The 17,961-nt window shown below is 36.3% G+C and overlaps 1 protein-coding gene across 7 annotated transcripts in view; it reads left to right on the top strand.

Annotated features, from left to right (window-relative positions):
* Positions 1-17,961, top strand: part of ABCD3 (ATP binding cassette subfamily D member 3) — a 75,645-nt gene that overhangs the window by 42,951 nt on the left and 14,733 nt on the right. For all 7 annotated transcript variants that reach the window (XM_023641598.2, XM_070268698.1, XM_023641599.2 and 4 more), the window contains 9 exons: positions 2,155-2,211; positions 4,743-4,885; positions 7,555-7,624; positions 9,949-10,018; positions 10,107-10,204; positions 10,314-10,405; positions 12,221-12,312; positions 12,397-12,469; positions 12,596-12,659. In XM_023641598.2, the coding sequence (XP_023497366.1) occupies positions 2,155-2,211; positions 4,743-4,885; positions 7,555-7,624; positions 9,949-10,018; positions 10,107-10,204; positions 10,314-10,405; positions 12,221-12,312; positions 12,397-12,469; positions 12,596-12,659 (759 nt within the window). The remainder of the gene's footprint in view (positions 1-2,154; positions 2,212-4,742; positions 4,886-7,554; positions 7,625-9,948; positions 10,019-10,106; positions 10,205-10,313; positions 10,406-12,220; positions 12,313-12,396; positions 12,470-12,595; positions 12,660-17,961) is intronic.

Here is a 17,961-nt window from a genome sequence, read left to right as displayed (position 1 = left end):
AGCATTGATTTGTTGGACGTAACAGCAGCATATAAATATTTCATGCTTTTTTTAAGAAAATTAGAATTGTTATAATAGTTTCAACTATAATTTTTTAATTTTTTATATTATTTCTGTGAGATACTTTGGCCAAGAACTGACAATTTAGTGTCTTAAACAGATTGTATATGAATTTTTCAGGCTGATTTCAGAAAAGAGCAAATTTAAATTTTTGTCTCTTGACCTGTGTACTTTTGGTAATCGTTAGAGATTGACGCTCATTTGTGTTTTCAATTCCACACCTGTAACACTGGGCTAGGACTTCTTCCTGCTCATTTCTCTGCTTCAATCTTTCTAATTCTAATAGATCATTTAAGTAATAGTCAAAAAATTTTTACAGGGTATTAGTTTATTTCTGTTTTCTAATTACTGTTTTCTCCCTTCCAGAATATTGCCAAAGCTCTTGACTCTGATGATAGGCCTTATCCAGTTCTCTTCCTGCTAATTTCCTCAGTTCTTACTTATCTTACTCGTCTTATCTCACCACCTGTACACCTTTTGCTGTGGTCTTCTCATTAATCCATCTTCTTTGCCCTTGCCTCCTGCATTGACTAGGACATGTAGTGGGCACCTACAAGGTCTTCTACCCAGCATCTCCTCCCCTCTCCATCTTACATCCCCCATTTCCCACTCCAGTCCACATGACTTCTCTTGGTCTGGGATGGGAACTTATCGTATCTTTGCCTCTGGCCACAGTTAATCCAGATATCTAGTCTGGAGACAGAAAGCTATATACAATGGGCCAGGTCACATTGTGAGAACAGGAATGGTCCTGGTTCAACCACGTGGATGGAGGGAGGATAGGAAATTCTTGGAAAAGTGATATGTATCTATAGGAGTTTCCCCCTCGTGATAGGCCCACTACTAAGATACCTTTTCACTTCATACCAAACTGTTCTTTACTCAGCTCTTCAGAAGCCTTTGCTAACTGATCTCAAACTCTAGCAACTCTGACAACTACAAATTTTTCAGTAATCCAGCTTTTTTTTTTTCTGCTCCCATTATCACATTTTAAAGTTTGTTCTGTGTGTGTGTGGGATGGGGTGGGTATATAGGAAAATGTTCATGTAATTCTGTAGACGTTGTTACGTATTCTTTACATCTTGGCACTTGATCAAGTCTACAGCTCAGGTCTTGTCACATCTGCAATAGAGAAAAATATTATCAAATTAATTAATTTGTGATGGTGCTATATAACTACAGTATATTTACTTTTTAAAATATCTAATTGAACTCTGACTTGAATTATGAGTCATTATTTTTGTCAACAACTTTTAAATATACTGGAATTTTACAAGTATGTCTATCTTCTTGATAATTTATAAGGCAAAAAAGAAAAGATTCATCTTAGTACAAGCCAATTAATAAACCAAGCTGCCTATCCTAGTAATAACGCAGACGTTAGAAGGGGGTGGCTAAGACTCAAAGTGAGTGAACACAGTTTGGGTTTCTTGAAAAACACTTCAAAATATGTACAACTTTTAGTACGTCAGTTATCTCTGTGTGTGAGGAGCAGTACATTAATGTATTATTTGACTTCTAGAAGCTTGAGTTTTATATCAGAAAATTAGATTCATAGGCTTACTCAATTAGTTCAACATACAGATGTTGTGATAAAGTAATAGAATGAAAGAATATTAAGACCAGGAAGAGCTGCTCATTTTACAGGTGAAGGTAACATAGCAACCAGAAAAGCAGCTGGCAGATTTGGGGTTACAACTCAGATCATTTTATTCAGTGTCTTTACACTACACTGAGAAATTACTGAGTTACTAATAGTTACTTATCACAGTAGAACTACCTTAGTTGATGAAAAGTGATAAATGTTTTTCCCTCTGGATGGTTAGTAGACGTTGGTCTCTATTTGTCAGTTTCTTTAGAATAAAAGCTGTCTTATGTATTCATTAGTCTGCCACTGTGATAGCACGTTATTCATAGTGGGAACTCTGCCTGTTGACAATTATGTGTTAAATGTTGAATAGCATTTTCTACTTAATATGGTGTGTTAGCTACCAATCTAGGCAGTGAGTACTAGATTACCTAGTAGATTATAGATCTGCTAATCTGTAGATTAACTACACATTAATTCTGTGCTTTCTAATATTTATTTTACAGCCATTTTTAGACATAGTTTTGTATATCTTCAAGTTAACAAGTGCAATAGGAGTCCAGGTGAGTTTACTTTTATTTTATCTTTTAAATTGCTGTAATACAGTATTGTGAATATCTAAATGATTTGTAAGTGTAGGGGAGGAAGACATTTCCTCTACCCACTCTAGGTCCTTCTGGCTGGACAACGAATTCAAAAAAACTCACAAGACAGAATAACAGGAGAAAATTAAAGCTTTATAATGTGTATAATGGGAGAGACCCAGAAAAACTGAGTAACTCACCAAAACAGCAGAGATTCTCATCTTAAATACCCTCCTGAGATGAAGGCAAAGGAGGATACTGGGGTGGGGGGAGTCGGTTATGGGAGATTACCAGAAAAGCACAGTAAACAAGAATAAGGTTACTATGCAAATTTAAGTCCTTGCCTTCTGAATTGATAAGAGTTTCTAGAGATAAGGTAATCCTCCCTTCTTCCTGGTAAAGAGAGGGAGACACCTTTACAGATGGAGATTTCCTCTACAAATGTAAATGTCTCTTAACAACGGGTAACTTCTACTTTTCAGAGTTTCTCTTGTGTCTGCATTTTTTAAAAGTAACCAGCCCAAAATAATCCTCATGCCAAAGAGACATATCTTTGGATGGCCAATTCCAATACCCCACATAAGAATATTTATGTATCTCGAAGAATGTGTTTTTACTATATGTAGCTAATAGAGTATGGTTATAAAATAATTCTGTACTAGAGATTTAAAAAGTATTCTAATTTGGCTTTTTAATCTTCCTGAAGTTAGATACTTGGAAAAATTTTGTGGCATTAATAACCAGAAGTGCTTAAACATTGAACACACATGTATTTATTGTTGCAAAGTAATATCTAAGAAGAGATTTGCAGATAGCCATTTTAATATAAAATTTGAAGGTTAAAATATCAGAAATTCTTTTAGAATGGCTATAACAGTTTCAAGAATATAATAATGTAAATGGTTGACTATTGTCATGAACCTTATTACCCTGCCTCTCTGATATTTGTGTTGGTAAGAATGACCTTTAAATTCTCTTTGCGTATTCTCGTTGAAGTCTACCTTTAGTCATTCAGTATGTAATGTTATTATATAACACTCATATAATAGTGTGGTTGTCTTATCTATATATGTACATGTGTATGTATGTACATTTTATAGTTGGTTAATAAACAGTTTATATAGTGGTTTTTGTTCCTTTCTAAAAAACTGGGGGAAGCAGTTTTTTATTTGTCGTCTTGTCTGTCTTCTTAGCCCTTTGCTATCCCATGATCCAGGTTTAATCATTCTTATAGCTTGTTTTTACTATAAGAAAGTGAATATACCTAATCCCTCTTGTCTCTATGCTGTAATATTTTTATGATACTTAAATTACATTTTTATAATACTTAAATATATCTTCATGTATTCCTATTATCTGATTCTGTATTTCTTGAAAATAGAAACTATTTTTTAGTTATCTCTTTTGCCCATATTTGCAGTAATTGTTGAAATGCATTGACTCAATCATACATAATTTTTAAAATGTGGAACACACACTGTGTTCCACACATCCTGTGCCAAGTAGTAGGAATAAAAAGATGAGTAAGCCACTGTTCCTCCTGAAGAAGCATTATGATCTGGTGAAAGGGTAGATATTCAAGCAATTATAATGCAGTGATAAATCCATTAATAGACGTTTGAAAAAAGTATTTACTGTCCAGAAGAATTGGAGGTGATATTTGAGCTGCTTTGAGGAGGATGAGTTCGGTGTCCATTAGATATGTCAGGCCTGCCAGACATAAGAACAGCTTGACTGCATGGCATGTTCAGGAAAACAGTTATTTCAGGGTGGCAGAACATAGTATATATATGGGAATGAGGGAAGTGCCTGCGATGAGCTTAGAAAGGTAAGCTTGAAGCTTCTTTCTTGGAAGTGTCAATGGGTGATGAGGTCACTTACAGAGTTAGAAAGTATGGCAGCTGGAAGTAAGATGTAGGAGAAGGGAAAGGCAGATCAGCTCCTTCGGAGGAATTGAGCTTGAGGCTCTGCAGAGTACTTATTTGGAAATAATATCTTAGATTCTTTTTTTTTTTTGAGGAAGATTAGCCCTGAGCTAACATCTGTGCCCATCTTCCTCTACTGATATCTTAGATTCTTAAGAGTGATGGGATTAGAGATATAAATTTAGAAGGAGAAGAGAGCTAAGGAAGAAACCTCAAGAAATATTAACATTCAAAGAGAAGATGAAAAAGAGGTCCGAGAGTTATTGTGGAATCTTAAGAGAATATCCAGAAGAATTCCATCAGAAGAATTGTAGATGCCATAGAGAGTGAAGACCGCAGTTTGGAGGGTTTAGGTGAGCAAATTTAGGACAGCTAGGACATGAGCTGCACTGGTGGGAGGAGTAGATGAATAGCAAAAGCGTAAAGCCCTGGAGTGTATTTTCTCAGAAAATAAGGGGAAAAAATTAGTCAAAAGAGTAACTTCTCTCAAAGACACTGGAGTTACAGAAATTGTGCATGTTGCATCCAATGAATTTATTGTATCATCTTTGAACTTTGTATATCTTTCTTTCCTAATGATAATAGGGCCCAGCAAGCATGATGGCCTACTTGGTTGTTTCTGGGCTATTCCTAACTCGACTTAGAAGACCCATTGGTAAGATGACAATAACTGAGCAAAAGTATGAAGGAGAGTATAGATATGTTAATTCCCGGCTCATCACAAACAGGTATGGAGAAAAATATTAAATGCATTTAGCTGTCCTAAAACTTCATTTTTATGGATATTAATGTCATATAGGTTGTCTCCAAAAAGAGCAGTAACACTGTTACTGAAACTATGTTTGTGTGTGTGTATTTACCTCTTTTGAAAGTACACGTTGTGAAGGATGTCAGTTTTATAAAGTAGTAATCCTTCATGGTTCTAACCCTTTTTCTTGTTAACTGTGTAGTATCCCTGATTCACCTCTTCTTGTCTTCTATTGACTAATTTTCTGTTAATTTCTCTTTAAACATAGTCAAATACAATTCAGATTTACTTACAATTACTTCTTCAAAGGAAATTTTGTCTCAGATAATCCACAGCTATTTTTGTTTTGAGATTATGTTTGGAATACTCAGTAATTCATTCTCACTATGTGTGTCTTTACCCATTTTCCAGATAGTTTAAAATCTGAACTAGGAAGAAAAAGTATTGGGGCTTTGGAGCCAGCCTGACTAGTTTCAAAATCTACCTCCCCCACTTAGCAACTGTATATTATATGACTTTTGGCAAGTTATTTATAGCCTCACTTTTCTTATTTATAATAGGTAGATAATGCAGGGTTATTGTTAGGATTAAATATGAAATAAATATAAAGCTTCCAGCACAGTTTTTAATATGTAGCAGGTGCTCAATAAATTTTCTCATGTATTGGCTGTCAATCTTAAGTCATTTTCGAGAACCCAAATATTTATTTACTACCCTATAGTCATTTACACCATTACTTAGGAAATTATTCTTTTAACAGTTCCCTCTTCCTTTATTTCCTTGGATTGCTAAAACAGTACCAGTTTTAGTTTTGTGCTGTAGGGAGGCAGAAGACTAGATCGTTGAGTAGAGGGGTGATGTGCCAAGTGAATGAAAGATGACATCAGCTAGAATGCTTTCTGTTGCAAGAAACAGAAAATTCTGACTCAGATGGGTCCAACAATAAGGACAATTTACTACTCCACACAAGAACGCTTAAGAACAGAGCAATTCCAGGCACAGCATGATCAGGGCTCTGGCTCTTCTTTGATGCTCTCTTGGCTCTACCTTCCTTTGTATGCTGCCCCTTTCCTCAGGCTCCTTCCTGTTGTGATAACAAGATGACAAGCGCAGTTTCAGATCTCACCAGCTCTCCTCCCCTGTTAAAAGTCCCAAAACAAAAACAGACCATCTCTTCTGCTGCCTCTTTAAGAGAGCAGGGAAACTTTCCCAGAAGCCCCACAGCAGACTGTTTCACATCTCATTGGCCAGAATTACCACTTTAGGCAAGCAGGTACGGCAAAGTGATTGCCTTAGACCAGTTGGACTCATCCACTGTGGATGGGGTTGAGACCATTCCTGAACCATTTGGCTGCGCAGGAAGAGATAGATAACTTTAAGAAAATTGGAATTCTCTGAGGAAGAAGAAAGTGGAAGAGAATAGATGTTGGATAGGCAGCCATCAATATTCTGGGATATTCTGTCCTTTCCAGTTTTAGATTGGGGCTAAAATGACTTAGTTCAGGAGTAGAATTCTCACTTCATATTCCACCATAGGCTTAAATGTGAAGGAAGTAAGAGAAGTAATTATAGGTGTAGAATTGTGTTTCTTAAACTGGGATTCTGATTCCCCAGGGTATCATTGTGTAAAGGAAACCATGAAGCACAGGTCGAACATGATGCGTCTTTATAGAAAGTTAGTTCCATTTGAAGGGGTTGAGGTAGGAGCTACCTTATTTTTATGATGGAAAAAAACACAGGTACATTTTGGAGTGGAATATGAAATTCACATAAATTTTTAAGGAAAAAGACTTTTTAAAGAAATATTGGGTGTTTATTGAAGGCTGTTTTAACTGTGCCTTCTAGATGCCTATGTAAATCTTTACTTTCCTCTGCTGTAAGAGGTACTTTGCTGGGAAAGTTTACCTCGTACTGGATAGAGTGGAAACACTAGACTTTAGGGTCAGATATGAGTTATAATCTCAGCTGCTTGACTTGCCAGCTCTGTGACTTTTGCATATTTACTTAACTACACTGAACATTTCTTCGTCTATAAAAATGCCTTTTTTTTTCCTAGTGAAGATCCTTGTGGCCCTTGTGGCCCCATTGAAGCCAGCTCAAGAAGAGGGAGTTGTGAGGATATGGTGGGGTTCCAAGAATAGGAATAACTGTGCAGCTGGGCCTCCTGGGAGCTGGTGCTGTGAAGCCCTCAGGACGTCGTTCGCTTTTCTGTCTTTGAAAGGCTGTATGTCGTGACATTGCTGCCTATGGTTTAAGCTGCTGTTTTCCCTTCTCCCTCTTGTCTGGGTCTGTTCTCAATTTGTAGTCTGTAATGACTGTCCCAGCCCTGCCTTCCTATATGTCATGGCAACTTCCTTCTTATTTCTTACTTCTTTATTCAAATTTCTGAGAATTAGCCCAGCACATCTTTTCTACTTGTGGCACATGCAACATATGGTTGCAGTCCAGTCTGTCATCCAGTCAGGTGTGTGTTCCTGTGCTCCACTCAGCTGAGCTAGGTACAGACCACGGCTTGACACGCCCCCAATAAGCTCTTAGTCATAAAATGTCCATTTAAATACAAATACTCAGTCATCAAATACTGTATTTCAGTTATTTTTCAGGCTTAGATAACATTAAAATTAATTGCTAAATTATTTTCTTTAATAGTGAAGAGATTGCCTTTTACAATGGGAATAAAAGAGAAAAGCAGACAGTCCACTCAGTCTTCCGAAAACTGGTAAGATAACGTGCTTGAGGCTCACGTATTTATGGAAAGATTTTTTTTTTGGTCTATGCCAAGATATGTGTATATATCTTTACTCTTCAAGATATTTGTTTTTAGATAACTATAAAGGATTTTTATACTACATTTTCGTAAAAAATATGAGAATAGAAACTATCGTTTCTTTATATTAAGTTGCCCAGTTATAAAAATGGGTGGATTTATTAAAATAATTGCTAGTGTGTTATTACATAGGATGCTCAATAATCTTATTTAGTGATAAATTTAGTGATTCCCACAGAAAGAGTTTATTCCTACAGAAAGAATTTATAGCATTCATGAAAATACTGTGAAGATTATTGTTTAGAGCAGGGGTCAGCAAACATTTTCTGTAAAGGGCTGGATAGTACATGTGTACTTTAGGGTTTTCAGGCCATGTGCTCTCTTTGCAGCTGTTCAACTCAGCCACTCAAAAGTAGCCTTATACTATATGTAAAGGAATGAGTGGGACTATGTTCTAATAAAACTTGATTTACAAAAATAAGTAGCCGACTGGATTTAGACTAAGGGCCATAGGTTACTGACCCTTGAATTAGAATATAAACATTGTTTCTTGTGAAAACTATACTTCAGTTTTTATTTACTTGCCACTTAGAAAATCTGAATTCGAGTAATTTTGTTTATTACTCATTCAAAAGATATTGAGTGCCATCCAGGTGCCTGTGCTTATTCCAGGTGGTAACAGGGGTGAACGTGACCAACAAAATCTTGCCTTTAAGGAGCTTACATTTTAGTGGAAGTTTGTGGAATTAAACATATATTTTAGGTGATTTAAAAAGGTTAAAGAAGTCATTTTGAATTATTTTAGAAATTGTATTTTTGCGTTATTTATGTTTAACATGACTGAACTTTAATCGTGCTTACTGATAAAATATATTTAAGGTAATTTTCCAGGGTACTGATGTTCACCGGCTCACTCTGCACGTAGCTTGCTTATTTTGTTCCCATCCTTTAGATTTCAGCCCCAAAGTTAACACCTTAATGAGGCCTTGCCTTCTTGATTAGTCTATCTGAAATGGCCTCCACCACTTCCTTCTTGTTTTAATGATCTGTTTCCTTAAAAGCATATATTGCAATTTATAATTATCTTGTTTGTTTACTAGTTTGTCTCTTTCATTAAAATACAAACTCCATGAGCTCAGGGATCTTGTCTGTTATTTATTCTTGTTTCTCCAGCATTGAGCATAGTGTGTAACACATGGCATTTGTTGGATAAATGTTCCAGCCATTGTTCTTTTGCATAAGATAGTAAGAGCAAGCTACCCTGTACTCAAGAAACCCACAGCTTAGTGGAGGAGGCAATAAACATTTAAACAGCTGGATATTTTTTATGGGTTCAGGTAGTAATGAATTCTATGACCAAAAGTAAAATGGGATGGAGTGGTGCAGTCTGATGGAGGCTGTTGCCTAGCTATTTTAGCTAGGATGGGAAGAGGGTCTTTCTTGAGGAGGTGGCGTTTATCAGAATCCCACATGAAGTGAGGGAGTGAGATTTTTACATTTTACGAAGTCTGAATATCTAGGAAGACGGTGTTCCTGCTAGAGAGAACAGCAAGAGCAAAGCCTTAAGGCAGGAGCATGTTTGAGGAACCAGTACTTCTGGAGCTCAGTGAGGACAAGCAAAGTAGAAGCAGAGGAGGTTTAAGATGGAGCCCAGTGCCAGATCATGCAGGGCCTTGAATTATCTGATAGATGGAAAATTTGAGAGCACTAAAATGCAGAATAAAAAACATTTTTAGACTTGTAATTTTGAGATTATACGTGCTCAGATTAAAGCTACAGACTCAAGCTGTGCAGCATAGGTTTATATCAGCACTTCGTTAAGAGAGGAATATAAATCTTGGAGAAAGCTCAGACCAGATGTTTCCAACTACAGCCCAGCACTGAGTGCCAATCCAGACAGCTAGTGTTGCACCTAAATTTGCTCATTGTTCTGTTCTCTTTGTTTTGATTATTGATCCGTTTTAGCATATGTGTATCTGATAGTATTGTGAATACAACATCATTGTACCATTACATGCAAAGGACACCACATTAACGTTCTTCATGTAATTCCCATTCTGTTTGCATAAAAATGGTTTCATCAAGTGTTTGGCACTTGCTCAGCCTTGTGCTCCAGAAAATATGGTGTATAATATAGTCAAAAATCATAGGCATTCAGTAAATATTTGTTGAATAAATTATATTCTTTTATATTTATATTTCTTTTATCTTCATGGTAGATTCAATTTTTTTTAATGCATAGAAAATACCTATTTTTTGTTTTTGCTTTCTGCCAGGTGGAGCACCTACATAATTTCATTTTGTTTCGGTTTTCTATGGGCTTCATTGATAACATAATTGCCAAATGTAAGTATGCTGTAAAAGAGCTGGAGGGGTGGGATCTGTGGAAACGTAGAGAACTTGTACTATTTTAAGTCTTAACTGTTTGTTTCAGATCTTGCCACTGTAGTTGGTTACTTAGTCGTCAGTCGTCCTTTCCTAGATTTGGCTCACCCTCGACATGTCAGGAGTACACATTCAGAACTTCTGGAGGTAAAGCAGTAGTAATAATAACAAATTGAAAATTTAAATATAAAAGTAAAGAAAACCTAGTTTTTACTCTTAGGAATGTAAATGAAAACCGATATTTATTTCTATTTAGGATTACTACCAAAGTGGAAGAATGCTTTTGAGAATGTCTCAAGCTTTGGGTCGAATAGTTTTGGCTGGTCGTGAAATGACTAGACTGGCTGGGTAGGTAAGATTGGTAATAATGAGCAATTACAGAGATTGATTTTATTTTTTTGAGGAAGATTAGCCCTGAGCTAACATCCAACACCAATCCTTCTCTCTCTCTCTCTCTCTCTTTTTTTTTTTGCCTAGGGAAGATTGGCCCTGAGCTAACATCCATGCCCATGCCTGTCTTCCTCTATTTTATATGTGGGATGCCTGCCACAGCGTGGCTTGATAAGTGGTGCTTAGGTCTGTGCCTGGGATCTGAACTGCCAAAGTGGAACGTGTGAACTTAACCACTCTGCCACCCATCCAGCCCCATACAGAGGATAATTTTTAAATTGGGTTATCCTTAATGATTGTGCCCAGTTGAGGTTAAGATAAGGGGCAACTGAAGCCCTATTTCCTACTCTTAGAAGCTGGTTTTGATAGAAAATGAAGGAAAGTTTTTCTCTGATAGTGAACTTTTCATGCTTCCTTAAGATAGCTGTTTTGAGCCTTAAACTAAGTTAGTGGTTCTCAAGCTGTCTGCTCCACAGACGCTGGTATTAGATATGTTGGGAAATGTTAAATCATGGCAGTCTTTTCTTAATTCACAGAAAATTAAGTTAGTGAATGGAATTTTCTCATTTGAACTTGTTTGTCCCCCACCATATATTTTTTTCTTAGATCTTTGATACTAGAAACCTAGCAAAAGATAAAGATGAAGTTGATTTTAACGGAGAAAGTGAAAAGTTACCTTGTGGTGTCTGTAGGTACAGGTGTAAGTGTGGTCATATTATCTAGTAAAATTGTTCTTAGACCATAAAATGGGATTAAATATTTCAGTATTTCAAGCTGTAATATAAAGGTCTTATAACTTGAAAAAGCACTGTAAGTTTCAGGTCATCCAAAGAAATTGGATGACGAGATCTTTCCCAGGCCTGTGATGCATTGCACATTTCCTCTTCTTTATTCCTCCTCCTCTTCTCCTGTGGTTAAGGTCTCATGGAAGATAGAAGTAGTGGTAGCTACCGTGAGGAGTCTCTTCCTCTTGAGAATGCTGATGCTCGTCCTGCTTTTCAGTAACCTTTCTCATGCCTTTACAGCTTTGCTCCTTTAGGAGGTTTCTGCTTGTTATTCACAGAAAAATCCTGTTTGCTTCTCTGACGCAGAGTGCTTTCTCTTTGACCATCATGCCATTCTTCTACTCCTCAACCTCTTGTCATGAATTTTCATTTCTCTCTACTGCCACAGTGATTTCCAACTAGTATGAAGAACACTTCATCTTTTCCCCTCTTCAGAGTAGGAAGGAGGAATCTTTCCCGTTCCTCCATGTTTGCAGGGAGGTAGCATGCATTTGGCAAGCATGTAATAAACGCCTTCCTCAGGTAGAAAGGCCGGCTTTACATGTGGGTTTGTAGGCCACTCCAGCAGGAGCTCAGGGGCCATACTTCCTGGGGTGAAGGAGTGCTCCAGCACTAGTCCTTTTGTAGTATCCACTAGAAACTTCCTTAAAATTATAGCAGCAAACAGGCTGGTTGACTTAGCTGTTAATGACGTAAGTATCTGTGGAGGTGGGGATCCTCTGAAGCCTCTTCTCTTTTATCCCTCTGTCCCTGTCCTCCTACTGAAACAGTCATGGAACACGCATGCCATCACTCATACTTTAGGTTGATGAGACTTCTTTTAGGTTATTTCATTTAAGCTAAATTATAATTTTAGAAACTTCAGTTAAGTTCATATAAAATAAAAGATATGAACTTACACAATGTGTCAGTTATCTCAAATAACGAAAATAAAATATGATAGCCTTTTGAGTTTTGATTGTGGCTTTTTTTTCTTTTTAAATTTCAGTTTTACTGCTCGGATTGCAGAATTAATGCAAGTACTAAAGGATTTAAATCATGGCAAATATGAACGCACAATGGTTTCACAACAGGAAAAGGGTAAATATGAGTGTACTAGGTCACATAACATAAGTGTTTGTTGGCATAATATGATGCTTTAATACTTATTTCATACCATTTAAGGTGCTGACGGAGCACAAGCCATTCCTTTGATACCCGGTGTTGGAAAAATCATTATTGCTGATAATATTATAAAGTACGTACAGGAAAAGGTTCTTTAGCACCATAAACATTTGTTAAACTACATAGTAGCCTTTCTCTTTCAGCTCCATTTACTTAGTGTTTAATGTAAAATTATTCTTTTTATTACTTTCCTCTGTAGATTTGATCATGTTCCTTTAGCAACGCCAAATGGAGATATCTTGATCCGAGACCTTAACTTTGAAGTAAGTTTTTAAATGATTGTATAAAAGCTAAATCATCTTCAAAATGTGAAATGAAAAATAATGTCTGAATATTTTAAATAATTTTAAGGTTTCACTTAGTCTCTGAATCCACAGAATTGCTTTAAAAAGAGTTTTTGAAACACTGAGAAATCTGTTTTTCTTAGCTGACAGGACTTTAAAGTTTCAAATATTACTATCAAAAAGTCTTTTGCAAATAAAGTCCATCTCATGAAAGCCACAGAAGACACAATTAATTGGAATCTCTAATGTAGAGTGAATGTTTAAACATACAAATATAATTTTAGTCTGTTTAAATTTTTAAAAATTATGGTTTGGTATTGTTTTGACTGTGCAAGAGGATCTACACCTATAAAAACAAAATATAGAGTTTCTTATTACAAATGAAAACAGTGAGACAGCAGCACAGGATCAGTGCAGATAGCCACTTATCCAAAACAGGTATCATCTCATGCCAGGTGCAGAGTGGCGCTGACTCAGTATAGTCTGTCACGCAGATGGGAATATGGCAGGCCAAACTAAAAAGAGAAAGCACAGGTTGAGTATTTTTGTATGAGTTTTAAGAATCTCACAAACCTGAGGGTTACTATTTAGGTTATACATCTGTTGTGACTTTATGAATAGTTCGGATCTGAAATTCTTAAAGATTAGTAAGAAATTCATGTCATGCAGGCTATCTCCCAGTTCCGGATATCATTTCTCCAGAACAACACTGCCCCATAGAACTTTGTCTGATAATGGACATGCTCTGTATCTGTGCTGTCTGATATAAGGGCCACATGTGAATATTGAACACTTGAAATGTGGCTAGTGCAACTGAGGAACTGAATTTAAATTTTATTTAATTTTAATAAATTTGATCTTAAATAGCCACATATGACCAGCAGCTGCTGTATTGGATAGCACAGCCCCAGAGTTCTTCTCCCTGTGCTTATGTCTGTGACCTTCTGTAATTTGCGTTGGATGCTGGGATTCTTTTCAACTGCTTTTGTTGAAGGAATGTTGTGTGATAGTTTATAAAATAGAGACTGTAATTTTTGTATTTGTTTTTAAATTGTTCTCATCTTAGGTCAGTTTTCAATTTTTCTACTCTTAGTAATGTATATTAAGTACATCTCCACTTTTTCTTAGGAACTATAAAAATTAAAAATGTTAGTTATGCAGAGTACTTTGAACTTATTCAACAGTGAATATTGTATATTATCATATTTATTAAAGCCAGGAAACAAGAGGAAGTAGAGAAAATGTAAATATAGTTGGTAAATATTGAACGACTGCAAGTATTACAGAAATGTTTTCTCATTTGGCTCTGGGTTCTCCAGTCAGGTTGGTGTGTTCTCTTGACACAGTCACTAGCCACCCATCAGGTTTAATTTCAGGGATAAACCAGAGCTCAGAACCTCATCTTTGTTAGATTTCTAGTAGCCCCTTTATTGCCACAACCCAAGGGTAAAAGGGCCATGAGATTTCTCCATTGAAGAATCCTCTTGGCCCTTTCTCCCACCTTCTCTCACTGTCTTTATGCAGAAATAGATTCACCAACAATACAGATGTTCACATGGCTTAAGCCTAATGAGAAGGGATTTGGGATCTGTGTACAGATATGTGGAGTGGATGAGATCATGCTGATGGTCTGTGATATTACTCTCTCTGTACCACACTAAGCTGTTGCTTTCCTTTTAGTCCAAAAGTCCTTCCCTTTAAAGCCTTTATGTTTGGATTTAGTATATTCTGGCCAGTCTCTGTAACTTCACTTTCACAATTTCAGAAAGGCCTTTACTGTTTTGCTTTTTATTTTGGTGAGGAAGATTGGCTGTCCTAGTCTTCCTCTATTTTGTATGTGGGAAGCCACCACAGCATGGCCCAATGAGTGGTGAATAGGTACATGCCCGGGATCCGAACCCGTGAACCCTAGGCTGCCAAAGCAGAGCGTGTGAACTTAACCACTGTGCCACCGGGCTGGCCCCTTTTTTGCTCTTTTTTTTCTCATTTGGAAAGTCATACTTGAGTCCCCAGTGACACACCTACTTGTTTAAGTTTTTTACTTTGTGACCATGTTCTGTCCCACCTCTTGTCTGTCGTATGGTTCTTGTTTTGTTTTCCCCTCCACTGGGAGCTGTGTCTTTGATTTCTGTCCTCCTGATCTACTGTAATGAATTTCTCTTCTGTCTCTTTCTGACTTAAGGTATTTTAAATTAGACTTGGCTCTTTCTCCTTTATTTTATTTCTTACGTTTTTCTTAACATAGCCTTCCTTTATTCAGTAAACATCCCTTGGTTCTTTGTAACTTCTGATTAATTTCTACCCATCTGGCTCACTTGAAAATAAGGATTCCTTTCTCTTGGAAAGAGGCATAATAAAATAGACTTGGCCACTAAAAATAAATGTATCCTACTTAATGACTGCTTTATCTTTTCAGTTACATAATAGCCAAGTAATGTGAGCTTCTTTGGAAAACGAGATTTTATACCTTATTCTTTTATGAACACCCCAGCACAGGCGTATTTATCTATCTATAGACTGAACACCGGAAGAGATAACAACTTGTAGGTTGTCATGTGGGCATTAAAATAGTACTTTATAGCTTATTCAGATTTTTACCTTTTTAGTAAGACATGTTTATAGTGTTGAAAGAAGCCTACAAATCTTCATAAACAGCATACTTTTATATAATCTCTTAAGGCATATTTATCTGTAGGATTTTTGATGATTTATTATGGTAAATTCATATGAAGTAGGATTTATCAATAAATGTTGTTTCTGGGGGAATATTTTAATTGGTAAAAATATGGCGGTTCAAGGCATTCATTGCACCATTAAACCAATCCAGGAGCCTCAGTAGTACAGTGTTATTAAGAACTTAATTTTCAGTGGAAGTTACCCTTGTCTTTTAGGCTTAATTCAACACAGGGGGAAAAAACATTTTTATAAGTCTTAAATATAGAAAAATTATCACTGGCTCACCATGCCTAATGTCATAATTGCGAGTTTTGTCCAACATTACCAAAAGCCATGGAGTAAATAAAAGTTAATGCTGAATCTAAGATATTTGAGCGTAAGAGAGTACCTAGGAATGTCCGTAAGTCTAGTTGTTATTTTTACACATTATTATAAACTTGGTTTTTGGGTTTCCTGGCTTATTGCAACAAATAATGTGCAGAAATATTGGATACCAGTGAAAACTGCCATAATCAGTTAAGGACAGAAAAAAATGTATGTGGCTGTCATTACTCCAAGCATAGTAGTAGGGAACCGTTTAATTAACAGCTTTCTGAACTTTAGGAGCCCTTAAGGACATCACTATTATAGTAGAGTAAAACTATTATATGTAATAACCTTGCATTATCAGGAATACTCATTATATTCAATTTTACAGGAAAAGGAAATAGGTGATTGCTTTGAAAGAAGTCCATCAAAATGATTCTTTAAAATAACTTTTCAGAAAAAGAGACAGTTCATTCATCTGGCAAAGTCATTCAGAATAGCTCATTCTCTAACACTGATATGCATAAGGTGTATTTTATTGTAGATAACTATGTGGAAGGCTAGAAATTCTCAACATTTTTTTCAAAGCTCATTCCTCTTTTTATTGTAAAACATAACCTAAAATTTACCCTTTCAACCGTTAAATTTTTTTTATTGTGGTGAAATATACATAACAAAAATTTATCCTTTTAACTATTTTTAGTGTACAATTCAGTGACGTTAAGTACATTTACAGTGTTGTACAACTGTCACCACTAACCGTCTCCAGAACTTTTTCATTTCAACAAACAGAAACTCTGTATCCATTAAGCTATAACTTCTCATTCCCCCCTCTCCCAGCCCCTGCTAACCTCTGTTCTCCTTTCTGTCTCTATGACTGTGAGTATTCTAGTTACCTCATATAAGTGGAATCATACAATATTCATCCTTTTGTGTCTGGCTTATTTCACTTAACATATTCTTTTCAGGATTCATCCATGTGATAGCGATTATCATAATCTCATTCCTTTTTAAAGCTGAATAATATTCCATTGTATGTGTATGCCACATTTTGTGTATTCATTCATCCTCTTGTTTCGCTTCCACCTGTTGGCTGTTGTGAGTAATGCTGATGGCTCTCCATTTCATCAGAACAAAAGCCAGAGTCCTTTCAGGAGCTTACAGTGCCCTTGGGGTTTGCCTGCCACTACCCTATCCCCATCTCTTAGCCCTCTGAGCTCATTTCCTACTACTCTTCCTTCCTACTCATTTTTCTCCAGCCAAATCAGCCTCTTTTTTGTTTTTTGAATAGGATGGGTACATTCTTGCTTCAGTGCCTTTGCCCCAGCTTTTTGTGGGTAAGAGTTGGGGCTGGAACAATGCTCCTCCAGATAAACTTCTAATTCACACCATCTTTCAAAGTTTTGTCCAGTTGTCATTTTCAATGAGGCCTGGCCTGACCACCTTAGAAATGCAGCCTCCTCCACCCACTCCCAAGTTTCCTTGTCCTGATCTAGTTTTTCTCCATACACTTATTTCCTAACGTGCTATTTAATTTACTCATTTATTGTGCATATTTTTTATTGTATGTCTCTCTCACCAGAATGTAAACAGGTAAGGGCAGGGTTTGGATTTTTTTGTTTTGGGGTTTTTTTTTGTCTCTTTTGTTCATTAATGTAGTCCATTGCCTAGAACAGAGCCTGACTTTGAGCGTTCAGTAAATATTCATTGAATTAAATAATAGGAACCTAAGGCTCAGCAGTTTAAAAGCTTTGTGAAAGGCCGGTTCTACAGCTGGGGTAACACATCTCTGTTGTCTTCCTTCCTAGTTGGATTCATTGCTGTGTAATGTTGTGAGCTATAATTGTAACCTGGGTTTTCTGATTCTTCACGGGGTTAACACTTATTTAAGACCATAAGCTTAGAACTTATTCACTCTACGTTTTCTCATTTAACTTTACGTTGTTGCAGAGCAGTTGTGTGGCACTTGTAAATATTTCTAATGCATATATACCTTGATCCAACACTTCTAATTCCTTCACTCCAGTTTCTTCTATAAAGACATTTCTCTCTAGTGTATAAATTTGCTCACTGACTCAGAGGTTCATTGTAATATTATCTAAAGGAGCAAAACAAAATGCCAGTGACCCCAATATTCAACAAAAAGGGAGTATTTAAATAAGTTATGGTGTATCCTTACTATGGAATACACTGCAGGCATTAAAAAAAAGGAATCTGAATATACTGACCAGGAAGAATATTTCTGATAGATTGTTAAATAATAACAAATGTAGAACATATATAGTACAGTTCCATTTTT

This window comes from Equus caballus, chromosome 5 (assembly GCF_041296265.1).
Source record: "Equus caballus isolate H_3958 breed thoroughbred chromosome 5, TB-T2T, whole genome shotgun sequence".
In the NCBI taxonomy this organism is placed as follows: domain Eukaryota; kingdom Metazoa; phylum Chordata; class Mammalia; order Perissodactyla; family Equidae; genus Equus; species Equus caballus.
The sequence above is the reverse complement of the archived record's forward strand: the minus strand, read 5'-3'. Positions and strand labels throughout refer to the sequence as shown.